This window comes from Cavia porcellus, unplaced genomic scaffold (genome assembly GCF_034190915.1).
Source record: "Cavia porcellus strain 051 isolate PalLab524CR breed Dunkin Hartley unplaced genomic scaffold, mCavPor4.1 scaffold_11, whole genome shotgun sequence".
In the NCBI taxonomy this organism is placed as follows: domain Eukaryota; kingdom Metazoa; phylum Chordata; class Mammalia; order Rodentia; family Caviidae; genus Cavia; species Cavia porcellus.
The window spans coordinates 68,526,835-68,540,327 of NW_026947494.1; the positions used below are offsets into that span (position 1 = coordinate 68,526,835).

Consider the following 13,493-nt stretch of genomic DNA (forward strand, 5'->3'; position numbering starts at 1 on the left):
TAATTTGAGAAACAACTTTAGCAACACTAGCTTCCTTATACAAATCTTATGCCTATAATATAATTGAGTAATATTTGGGGCTATTTTGATAGCAATAATCATAGCAATTATATAAAACACTGACTGAAATCACATTCACAAAATTGTGCATCTGGCCTCAGACTGACACATATGCTTACATCTGCTTTTCTGGCATCCTGATTTTTTTTTTTAAGAGAAAAGCAAAACAGAAAAAAGGGTAGAAATAATACAGAATTTCAAAAAAATGACAGAAATCATTAGTTGATAAATTACCTATTGTTATTTTAGAAATAGTTGTTCTTTTTTACAGCCACACATATGGCTGACTTTTGAGTCATAACTCTAGACTTTGATTGTAAGTGAAACCCAAAATTCCAGTTGTAACCAAAGTCGTTCTTATACGAGACCAGTTGTAAGTTGAGGGTTCACTGTATGGGACATTCATATTTCACCTCATCTGCCAACACCACAACAGGATGGTAAATCTTAATGCTATATCTTGCTCTGAGGAATTCTATGAATATCATTTCCTTATGCTTTCTTTTTAGGGAAAATAGTACTGTAAGTACAATCATTAATAATTAAAAGAAAAGAAATCTGTGTTGCAAAAGACTTTTTAGAGCTGTTTTTTTTTTTTTAAAATGACATTCTTACTTTGCTTCTGTTTCCTTCCTTCCTTCACAGATGCTGTAACATACCAAGACTATGATGAACAAGGTTTGGAAATGCTTCTTAAATTTGAACTATGTGTTGTTTAAAAATGTAATTATATTTGTCAACTATAAACTACGGAGGATTATGTTTTAAGCTATAAATACCATAAATTAAAACATCCAAATGATGATGGTTTGCAGAGAATTCACTGGGGGAGGTTGTTTAACTATACTAGTGGTTCTGCCCTTGTCTGAATAATTTCTTAAACTTTTCACAAGTTGTCTTAGGGGCAATTACAAATTGTTTAAAAAAACTCATTATTTTCCAGGCATCTCTCTTTTAAAATATTCATGAACATATACTTTAGTCTAATTGCTTCTATAAATTGATCCTCTTCTCTTAGGTGACTGATTTGTCATATTAGGAACGGTTAGGAAAAATTCAGTTTCAGGCTTAACAGCAGGCTGGAAGAAATAGTTCTGTCAAAGTTTTGGAATGGCTAGCATCCTATTCAGATTTAAGCATTTGTTCTACCTCTCATCTTCCAAGAATTTCATGTACTATTTTATTGAACTCTATGAAATAGATTACATTTTTCCTGCCTCTAAGATGAGAGAAATAATTTGCTTATTTGTGTAACTAAGAAATGATAAAGCCAATGTGTATCTTTTTTACTTCTAGTATATGTAAAATTTATGGTGTCAAAAAAGAGAGGTCAACTGAATATAACTTGGTGTGTGAAACCAAAAGGATAAAGAAATTCATCATGGTCAGAATACAGAGAGCTCTTTCTGTGTTCTGGATGCTTCAGGACTCGAAAGAGTTTGTGGTTTCATGTTAGCTAGTGAATCACAGTTGAAGTAAGTTAGAAGTCCCTGTGTGTAGACTTGATGTGTTAATTTTTAAGTAAATGTTTAAGACTTAAGGCACTATCAAGATTCATAGTGGCTAAAGGAGTACAAATCTAAAGAATTTTGGATCATCTTCAGGTATATATCCTTTTGATAACAAATTAAAGAAGTTGGCCAGTGAGATTGGCTCTAAATTTTTTTTCTAGTCTTGAATTTGGAGGAGAAATTAGAAGTTTAGAAATGAAAGTTGTATGTAGAAGTAGGATTTGGATTTTCTTGTTTGTTTGTTTGTCTATTTGAGACAGCATCTCGCTATGCAGTTTGGGCCGGCCCTATGTTTACCTTGTAGTCCAGGCTGGTCACAAAGTCATAATGATCCTCCTGATTCAGCCTCCCAAGTGCTGGAATAACAAGTATGTGCTACTATACCTGGAGAGATACTTTTTTTTATTTCTCCCTATCTTTGTCCTGTTTTTCAAAAATACAGTATGTTTGAAATATATTTTATAGGCTAGATCTAGAGGAATTTAAAATCAAACTTGTTAGAAAATGCAAAATTAATATACTAAAGAAGATGTAAAATACATATATTTTCATAGAATATCACAGTAAATACAATTTAAAATGTTAATAAAAAGGTAATGAGTATGATCAAAAGGGGCATTAAGATTTGGGAGGATGATTTGAGTCATCGATATGGAATGTAAGCTTTTTCAAACACAATTGATCACAATAAAACAGAAGATTTTTCACTATATTAAAAGATACTTTTGTGAAAATTGAGGGACCAAATTCTGAAAACTAAGTAGCTGGCATGTAATTGAAGTTAAGTGAAAGTGAAGCAAAAGTGTAGTTCAGTGGGAAAGAGAAATATCCAGTCTTCTGCATTAAACTTTCCATTTCCCACATCATGATTTGATAGAACTGTTAATAGATACTAGCTTCTCACATCACAAATATGCTGGAAAACTTCAAACCTAGAAAGTGAATTTGCAATTTTAGCTGTCCAAATGATTTTTTGTTCATATACTATATATTTGTTATCTTGTATCCCTTATCTAGAATGCCACAATAGCTCTAGTGAGGAAGCACATGGTCTTTGTTCTTTTGGACTTCATATTTCAGCAAGAAGATAGAAAATAATAAAGAATTTCTGGGTAGGGTTCTATCATAGATGCAGCAAATGCTAGTGAGCATCCGCATAGTCTGTAACAAACATCTTAGAATAAAGAGACATTAACTGGTCTCTGGATGAGACATCTGAAGATGAAGCAGCTGGAACAGTGAGATGAAAGGGGGCTCGAGTCCTGGGAAGTCTCTGATATGAACAAATGAGAATGAGAAGAGAGGTGCAGCCATGGAGGCCAGGTTATCCAGGTCCAGGGGATGCCTGTAGGCAAGGTCGAGGAGATCATTTTGACCTTATCGTGCCACAGAGGGGCATTGCAAAATCAGATCTACATTTAGAAAATACTGAGAGTTCAGACATAGAACTAGACAGAGAGTTAAGAATAGATTCGAAGAGATAGATAATTGATGTCATCCAGATCCGATCTGTACTAAGTGAGAAGCTAAAGGGCCCAGATTTCATAAAGGCAATGTTAATTTGGATCATGGGCTACTTTGAGCCATGTGTAAAAAGCACTGAAAGCATGACTGTGGTCCAGTACCACACAATGGCCTCCTGGTAACCTGGGCAAGAATTATTTCAGGGGCAGACTAGACAGCAGTGATGGTAGTTTAAAACAGTGGTGGCAGCAAAAGTGCAGGGGAATGGTGAAAGCTGAGAAATGCATAGAAGGTATGTCTGACGGAATTTGATATATGAGGTAGCTAAAGAAAGAGAGCATGGTCGCAGAACTGTCTTCTCTTTTAGCTTGTTGCCTGGTAGCACTTTTTCACTGGAAGACAGGAAGAGGGACTGGAGTGCAGTTCCATCCCTGTTGATAATGAAGTTGCTGTGAGACATCTAAGAGGAGGTTTGACGATCTGTCTCTCTCAGAAGTGCAACTCATGGTTTAAGAGTCATTTAAACCAAGCTATGGGATCCTGGAAGGGACAGAGGAGGCTAGGGTGAGGTACTGCAGCAGAAGCTCTTACATAACACCTGCTAAAAAAAAGTATGGGATGATAGAAAAGATTGAGAATGAGAGATGAAAGACTGACTAGTGGAAGCTTGTTTGAAAGAGGATATGTTGCTAAGAGATCCAACAAGGCAAACCTGGAAAGCATACATCAAATTTAATGAAGTGCTCCCTGGTCTGCCCAGCAAGAGTCCTCTCATAGACATACACTGGGTGGAAGCCAGATGGTAATGACTAGGGGAGGGAAGTGAGGCGAGGAACCGTCAAAGTAAAATGTCAGTGACCCTTGGAAGAAATTGAACTGTAAAATGAGAGAAGCGTAAAGGGAAAAGGGCCTAACACTGGGCTGGTTGTACATTTGAGGTCTGTATTTAAATACTGATTCTGGTTAGGGTAAGGGTGTAGACACACACTCCTTGCCTCTCCACTTTCCAGTGATATCAAAAAAGATAAAGTGATTTAGCTCCAATTCTGAGAATATCTAAAAATAGGTGCTCAGAAAGGCTTCTTTACTAAATACATAAAAATAATAAAGTTATTAATATTTGGAGAAAATAATGTATGCCTTTAATGTATGAGAAAATAGGCCTTCTAGAATATCAGTTGCTCAGGAAGCTGCTGGTCCTAGACATGGGGGAGAGTATGCAAAGAGGATCTGGTTTTGGAGCAGGCAGAGCACCTCCTTTTACTGGAGCATAGCTGTGCCAAGCTCTTTGCTAACCAAAGAGCAGGGCTGGGCATCAGGCCCTGGTTACCATGGTGAATTCAGAGCCTGCCAACTCCTTCCCAGAGGCTAACAGTGGTGGGTATTTGCCTCCAAGTTGAATATTGAATTGTTCCCTCAACAGAGTAGGGAATTTACTGGTTAAAAACTGAGATTCAGGTAATTAGGAAGGTCAAACTTTAGTTAACCCAAAACCTCAACCAAAAACATAAAGAACATTTAAAAAGGATATTTGGTGCCACTTGGGAATTTATTGAATACTTTGATTGGTGGAGGAGCTTGTGTTTTCCTCACCATATAGAAAAAAGCATATGATTTTGCCATCTCCTCTGGCCAAACAGTGGCTTATTTGGAATTTGAACCCAGTGACTTATTTGAATTTCACTGAGTTAATCAGACTTTTCTCTGCCCTATTCTGTAGTCTGTGTTTTACAGTGACAAACACCATACATTCAGGTATTTATAAATAAGACACAGGCTGACACCTGGAATGAATTTTTTCAGTTATTGTTATTATGAAAGTTATGCAGTGCTAAAGGCTTATTTTTTCTGTTTGCTTTTTAGTATGAAGCTTCAGAAAATAAACTGATAGAAACTTCAGGTGCATTGTTTTTGTTTTTCTGTAAACAGATATTCCCTACAAATCAGCCCTTCATATATTAGAACTTTTATAACATGAGTAAAATAATAGACAAAATAAGAAATATAAAACATTGACTGTTTATTGTCAATATAGTTGTCTGTATCATCTGCAGTGGGATTGATTCCAGCATGTCCTACAGACATCAAAATCTGAGGATGTTGAAGTTCCTTATATAAAATGGTGTAGTATTTTTTTTTAGCCTATGCATACCTCCTATGTACTTTAAATCATGTCTATATTGTTTTGCTAATGCAATTTAAATGCCATTGACAATAGTTATTATATTGTATTGTTTAGGGAATAATGACAAAATGTCTACATTTTCAGTACAGATGCAGTTTTTCCCCAAATATTTAAGTTTTTTGGAGAGTTGAATGCTGTATAGAACCTGCAAATAAATTAATTATTATGTTTATTTCATATTTATAGTAAAAGTCCTGTTTCATGAGGGACAATACATGATGCACTCTTTGATTATAATTTAGAAATTAAAATTGGTATAGGTATCTGTTGAATCCATCCATAAGAAGACCAAATCTAAAAACAAGCAATGTTTATGTATCTGTGTGGATATTAGTTGATCAAGGGATCTGAGTGGAACTGAGTTAATATGTTTTTATTTGTTTTTAGATAATGCTATAGAAGATACAAACATGATTTTAGAAGGTAAGTTCATTTTATAGAAATGGTTTTACTTTTTTTTACTTTTCATATTAAAGATATGTTTATTTATTCAACAAATATATATCAAACACTTCCTACTTCTTATGTATAGTGTTCTCTTGGGAGATAGGAGTATAAGGGAATGAACTAGAATCCCTCTTTCCATTGGGGCTAGTATTCTAATGACCAAACAGATGAATAAAGTAATTAAAGATTATAAGAAGTATAAGGATGGTGATAAAAACAATATACTGTGAAAATAATTGATTAGAATATAGATGGTTGCCCTGAATAAGTACAAGATCAGTTTAGAGAAAGTGGTCTGGTGAGAAAGGGTAGCTATCGGCAGTGATGGCTTGAAAGTGGGGTCTTTTATGTTGTTATTACTTGGAGGATGGGTTCCCCTTTTTTGGGAAATGAGGTAATTGTTTCTGAAAAATAAATGGTTGTATATACTGTATTAAGTAGTGACACTTCATTTAACTTGTTTCTCTAATTCTTAAAAGCTACAAATTCACACATTATTTTAGTTGCTCCTTGCAGTAGACCTGAAGGAAGAGACTAGAGAAAAATCCTTGTACTAGTTTGCAAATGATAGGCTGAAACTGTGGTAAGTCAGGCAGGGTGGGTGCAGTGGCTGAGACCTGGATTTGGAAGTTCACGTGATGTAAGCTGTGTGCTTTCACAATAGTGGGCTGCCACCCAAAGCGTAAGACAGGGAAGAACTTTGCTCATAAAATAACTTCTAGCATTCAGTGTTGAGCAGCTAGTTGTTAGTTTTCAGGTTAAACACCTTTTTTTTTTTTAATGTGTGTGTTTTTTTATGCACCACAGCACCTAGCTATGTTTCCAGATAAATGTTAACTGCTTTTGAACTTTGTTTTGCAGACTGAATAATGGTATAGTTTTAGAAATGGTGAAAGATAGATATAGAGAAAGGGGGAGACTTAAGTTTGCCTTCTTTATCAACTTACCTGTGGGAGAGACCCCCGTATGGGCTCCCTGTTTGCAGTAGGATTTATTGCTACATAACTAGGATGGTTTGAGTTGAGATTTTCTCCCATTTCCCATTATTCACCTATCTATAAGCAATATTAATTTTCTAGAGAATAACACCATGTCTGTATTTTTATACAGTGAGAATCAGAAAATAGAAACCTAAATCCACAGGAAGAACTTAATCTAATATCCCCTACCATTGTTTTACATAAAACAGCCAACATCATCATATACAATTTGATCTCACCTTTACTGGATTACATACAGATTTTTTTCCCTTGAAATTTTCAGGAGTTTTGAGAGGCTTGATAGACCACTAAGGGAATTCTCTCTGATACACTGTGGGGCTCTGAGCCATGTACCTGCAGCCTTCTTGTATGTAGCCTCTTTGATGGGCTTTTCAGTACCTGATTTGCTGATCTTCAATTAATTGCCTTAGCAGGTTTTATCTGTACATCTTTGGATTTGTAAATCAGAAACATGGGATACATTATTGAGTTCTGTTCTCCCACTGTCTCTAGTTGAACCCAAGTCCTGTAATATACTTCTTTTTAATGCTTCTCCAATCCATGTTTTTCTTTATAGCTCTTAGTAGTCTATTTTGACCCTCATCTTGCTAGATAATGGCTGTAGCCTTTTAGCTTCTTGCACCTTTCACATTCATCTTTCACCTACTGTTAGGATGATCTGTGCAAAAATCCATATGTCATAATATCAGTCCTATATTTAAGTCACTGGTATACATCTGTGTCAGAAAGGCTATTTTCAGTTGCACATAATAGGAAACAAAGCTTAATATGGCTTGAATTACTAAGAGGGGCAGATTAGTTAGGGCCTTCAAAGGAATTTGGATTATATTCTAAATGATATAAAAATTTATGGAAATACTTATAGAGATAATCTGACTTACGTTTTGAAGAATTACTTGATTGAATAGAACAAGAATGGATGCAGAAACCACTTTGTTAGGGGACTGACTGCATGGTCCCACAGTGAGACTGTTAGTTGGGAATGCAAGGGAGAGTGTTGAATTTGTTATATGTGGCTTTTTTTTCTTTTTCTTCAAACCCAGAGCCTTGCACATGCTTCTCAAGAGCTCTATTACTGAATTCTGTTTAGGTATATTTCACAGCTCTATTATTGAATTGTTTAGATATATTTTACAATCTATAATTGTGAAGCAAAGAGAGGGAATATAAGGGTTGTTAGTTCCCGGATAATGTAGGTATTTATTGAGAAGAAGAAAACTAGAATATAGAAGAAGCTATTTTAGCCAGGTATGGTGGCACACTCCTGTAATCCCAGCACTCAGAGGCTGAGGGAGGCAGATCATTGCAAATTTGAGACCAGCCTGGGCTGTACAGTGAGCCAAAAGGCCTACGTGAATCAAATAGTGAGGCTCTATCTCAAAAAAGACCAAAAAAAAAAAAAAAAACCCAAAAACTATTTTAGGAGACAAAATCAAAAGATCCACAATAAACTCTTTAAATTTGACAATTATATGAGATAACCAAGTGGAGATATTAAGTATGGATTTAGATATACCACTATCAACTCACTGAGCAAAATCTGAGATAGTTATGAATGTTTCCATTCTATCATCCTGAGGTGATGATAAATCCACTGAAACCATTAAGGTTGCTTTGGAAGCAAGGACCTAAGAAAGTATAGAGACTGTCCCAGGACTAATGTTGCTAAGGATCTCCAACAATATATAGTTGAATGGAGCATAAACAGCCAGTGAGTCAGGAGGAAAATATGTCAAAAGGAAAAGATGGAACACACTGCTTATAGGTGAGTGACCCATGAGTCCCAAGAATGGAAATTTTCCATCATATTTGGCAACATTGAGAATGTTGTTGGTCTTCCCAGAAGCCACTGGAATAATTGGTAAGAGAGAAAACCTTACTAAATGAAGAGGATTCAGAAAGACCTAGGATAAGAAGAAGCAGGCTACATTTATTAAATAGGTAATGCTTTCAGGTTGTGCTGATATAACCAATTTGCTATTTCATGTTTAAAATCATATAAAAATAAATCATATTTCAAAAATCCTAGAGAAGTTTTTATGATATATGTTTTTCAAAATAAAATTAGATGAAAATTTAACTTGGAATAATAATTTTCTTAATATAACAGTAACAGGACACGTAATATATTAGCAGTTGTTAGTAGAAATATGTTTGGTTACTCTTTTCAGTTTCCTCTTATGTAAAATATTTCCAAATATTCTATTTTGAGTGTGCATCATTTTTATGATTAGCAAATTGAGGCAAGAAGAAAAAATAATTAAAATAGCTGCATAAATATTTTGAGTTTTAGAAAATATTAAAATATCTACTTTTGAGAAAAGCATATTATAACTGGTGTAAGGAGCAAAAGGAAAGCTGACGGTGACATAATTTTATAAATCAAATCAAAAAATTTATCTTCGTAACACTGGGTGGCGATGCTTGCAGTCTCTAGTTGTAACTGGGTTGAGGCAGCCAAGAAAAAAAGCAAGATAGTAAAAATTCACATCCCCTTCATTGACTGACCTTAGAATGTGTTTTGGGGGTTGGAAGTGTAACTAGCTCAGTAGTACAGCATGTGAGTGTGCCGGGAATGAGTTCAATCTCTAGTACAAGAAAAAAAAAAAGTTTAGCTTGAGAATTTTTTTTCAAAGACATTGAGAATAATACTTGATTTTTAAGATTCGACTTCAAATTAATTTACTTATGTTGTCTAATTGATAGTAAAATAGGGTTATGAGCCAGAAACTTTTCAAGAATTGTTTCTGGGCTATAGCTCATGGTAAAGTGTGTGCTTATTTGTGTGTACAAGGTCCTAGGTTTGATCCGCTGCACTCCCAACAGCTCCCTTCCACAAAAACGTTTCAATAAAAAGTTTAACGATGAAACAAGATGTGTTAGTTTGTTTCCTCAATTTATTTATTTAGTGTGGTACAAAAACCTAGGTTTTTGTTCATATCTCATGAGCCAGGCAACAGAATTTTGAAGTTAGTTAAAAAGATTTGGTAAAAACTGTTGTGCAAAACAGTTGAGAAATTTACAGTATTTTACTCACTTGTAGCTGATTTTTTTATTTGTTGGGATGCTGTGAAAGCATAATGTTTTCATGATCATTCAATTGAATATTTTAAAACATGTAAAAATAATTATCATAACTAATACAATATTGCTAATATACATTTTAAATTCTGGTTAGTGACATTTAATGGATTGTGACTTTTTTATTTTAGAAGTAAGCGTTCCCCCTATGGAAGAACACCAGAAAGTACCACCAGGTATGGAATTTCAGTAGATCTATTCAATTACCTTTTTTGCTCAATTTAAAAATGCTATTGATATTAACACCAACATTATGAAATAAATCTGTGAAGGTTAAAAATCCTGAGAGAAAAAGACTGATAGTACCCAAATTTAAAAATTCTGATCAACTGAAACAAAATAATGGAAAACATATACCTGATTCAGTCTAGTACTTATGTGTTATGCTGAAACTGGAATAACAATCAAAGTACCATGTGATTTTGCCGTTACAAATGGGAGGACTAGTACAAATTACGTTTTGGATTTTTTTTTTCATCATTGTTTGGTTATTTATTTATTATTTAATTGTCAGACCATTCAGTGCAGACATGGAGTCAGAATTGCCTCTGGTAGAAGCTGAATTCTGTGTTGTTTGTAACTGCTTATTTCTTTCCTCTATCCCTGTCCTCCTTGAAGGCATGCCAATGCCTGTGATAACCCATTCTGCCTAGGGCTTGTTAGTACCCGATGGTCTTTTCTTTCAGCCCGCTATGTGAACCCCATTTCTGTACTCTTCCCCTTCTCTTCCTCTTGTGGTTAATGAGTTTAAGGAATAGGAACAACAGCCCTTCCACCAAGACTGGTACTTACAAGTACGTTTCAGAAACATTGACTATACTTGTGATCAGGAACTGGCACATAAATTCCTCTTCTTACAGAGGGAAAGAAGGCTCTACTAAAAGATTTTTTTATATCATATCTTTCCCTCAAGTGTATTTCTTCTCATTCTGTTTTAGTTTTATTTTTTCTTTTTATGTCATATAAGAGTACAGTTTTTACTCATTTTTCACATTATGCTTATTGTGAATTTTATAGCAATGATGGACATTACCATTATTGATTTTGGCAGAAATAATTATTTGGTAAAATTAGTTGAACACTAAATTTCCAGATTAAAAAAAAACAAAGAATAAAACAATAGAATAGTTTTAGTTATATTTTGGTTGTCTTTGCTTGTTTTATGAATGGACTGTTTAGATTTTGATACTTGTCATACTTTATACATTTGTAATAATTTACAGAAACAAATAATAGATTGAGACCTGAATTGTTGGTATTACAATATGAATAGGAAAATAAATTCATTACAAATTTACATGATAGGTGGGCAATAACATCTTTTGCTTGTAGAAAAGATGGGCATGGCAGATAAAGTTGATGGTATGCCCACTCTATCACTGATTTTTGTTTGTTGTAGTTATGCTTGACAGAGTACGCTGTTTCTGTGTGGGAGAGGTAGAAAAAGTTACAGAATTAGTATTTTGAATACTATGCTATTCCTTTAAAGAAAATTATTTTAAGTATTTCTAGGAATTAATTTGTATAGGATTAATCATTTTCTAGTTATAGTTGATATTTTGAATATTGATCTAACTGTTGTAAAGATATGAGAGATGATGCATATTTTTTTCAATTAGCAATAAACATGTGTTGGATAAACCTACAATATTTCTACTGCCCAAAGCTTAGAGAGATAATATTTTTAAACCATAAATGGCTATACTATTACTTTAATGTTTTGAAAACTGACTTGGTGATCCTTGGCTATAAAATTAAAGCACCAAATGGTTAGAGTATTGGAGTGAGATGACCACAATGAAAGTATGTAAACATGAATGTTTGATTAATGTGCATAACACCGACATATTCTAAACTCCTGGGAAATGGTGACCATGGGTATTATTGTTTAATAATTAGTTAATCTGATCAATGAGGTAGGTCAAGGGAAGCTAAATTCTGAAAGTTCTGATCAGGAAGTTGTAACCCATAATATGGTGCTGCAGAAACTTGTCTGAGCTTCTGCACAGTTGTAGTTTGACATTACCAGAAGAGAATATAAGGCGGATAGTCAACAATAGTCATTTTAATTAACCATTGCAGTTGGCTTACTTATTTCTGTTTTACTCTTATTGTTAGTATTGCTTCATATTATAGTTTTACTATAATGCAAAATAATATATTTAGATGTATGTTAGTGATGTTTTGTGCAGTCAGTTGACTGCTCAGTATTTATGTATCAGACTTCAGGAAACCCACTGTTGAAACTGTCTCTTCACTTCTTTTCAGTCATTAAAATTTTTTCATTCCGTAGAAAACAGTTGAGGACTTCTATAAAACACTTGATTTGGGGCTGGGAATATAGCTCAGTAGCACAGTGCCTGCCTGGCAAGCCAAAGTGCTAAATTTAATTTGTGGTACCCTCCTCCACTCTCACTCCCCACCAAAAATTGCTAGATGTTAGGTCATTTTTTTCTGGCCCTTGATGCCAAGTTGATTAATTTGTTTTCCTTGATCATTTAAAAAGTAGATTATAGCATTTTACTCTAAAGTTCATAATAATACTAATGCTAATCTTAAAAGGGCATTATCACCATTGTAACCAGCCACACAGTAGGAGATAGTAAAGACCAACGAGTATTTAAACATATTCCATGGGTTAATGTTTAATAGTTCCAGTAATCCAAGAGGTAGGCATTCTATTATCCATTTTACAGATGAGAACAATGAAGTATAGCAAGGAAAACTAAGTCTCCCAAAGTTACAGAGTGGAAAGTGCAAGTGGGGTTGATCCTTGCATTCTGGTTTCATAATTCACTGTCTTTACTGCTGATATCAATATAATTTTCAGTAAATGAAGGCTCAGAAACTGATGAGTTTTGAGAGTTGTTTTGGTGTGATAAAACTGATACACATCATATTCTTTGGAATCTTAATCTACATGAGTTCATTACTTAGGATTCTAGAAGATTACTTTATGATTTTTGGTAGAAAAGTAAGCTGTCCCATAGTTTAAATTCTGCATCTTTCTTTTATATTTATAAATGCCCTATGAGTAGTTTTTTGGTGAAAATGTAGGTCAGTCCTAACAATTGATCATTCTGATATTAAAGGTTAACAATTTTGAAATACATGATTTTTAAAATTACTTTCGGAGGGCTGGGGATTTAGCTCAGTGGCATACTGCCTGCCTGGCAGGCACAAAGTTGTGAATTCAGTCCTCAGTACCAAAAAAGAAAAAAAAATTACTTTTCAGAATCATTACTCCTTGTGATAAATTGTCATCTTTCTCTTCAAATTTATATTTTTACTTTAAGTGATCCTGTGCATTTCTAGCAGTATGATAGCATACATATATATACATAGCAAAATTTCGAAAGGTATATTTTAGATATACATAATGATCACAATCATCATAGAGAATTTGTAGCTGTACATAATGTAAATTCATTCTTTTTTCCATTCCCCTACAATTGAGTGATTTATGAAAAAATCATTTATATTTTTCTGCCCAGTAGTACTTACTGCTATATGACTAGGTGGGTTTACTAGCTATTTTTTTCTGTCTTATCATGCCAGTAAAGAACAACTAAAAAGTTTCTTTTATATTTTTTATATTTTATTATTATTTGGAAGAGCAGCATCTGAGCGTCATGGTTCCTGGGTGATTCTGGCTCTGAAATTGGAGATAACACTGCAGTTCTAGAATGATCAGCAGAAGTTATTGTTTCCTTCTGCCGCATCAATCCAGAACTCTCACTCAAG

The 13,493-nt window shown here is 34.2% G+C and overlaps 1 protein-coding gene across 15 annotated transcripts in view; it reads left to right on the plus strand.

The window, feature by feature from the left end:
- The window catches only part of Asph (aspartate beta-hydroxylase), a 288,087-nt gene that overhangs the window by 89,760 nt on the left and 184,834 nt on the right, over positions 1 to 13,493 (plus strand). For all 15 annotated transcript variants that reach the window (XM_063258447.1, XM_063258446.1, XM_063258435.1 and 12 more), the window contains 3 exons: positions 706 to 738; positions 5,608 to 5,643; positions 9,881 to 9,925. In XM_063258447.1, the coding sequence (XP_063114517.1) occupies positions 706 to 738; positions 5,608 to 5,643; positions 9,881 to 9,925 (114 nt within the window). The remainder of the gene's footprint in view (positions 1 to 705; positions 739 to 5,607; positions 5,644 to 9,880; positions 9,926 to 13,493) is intronic.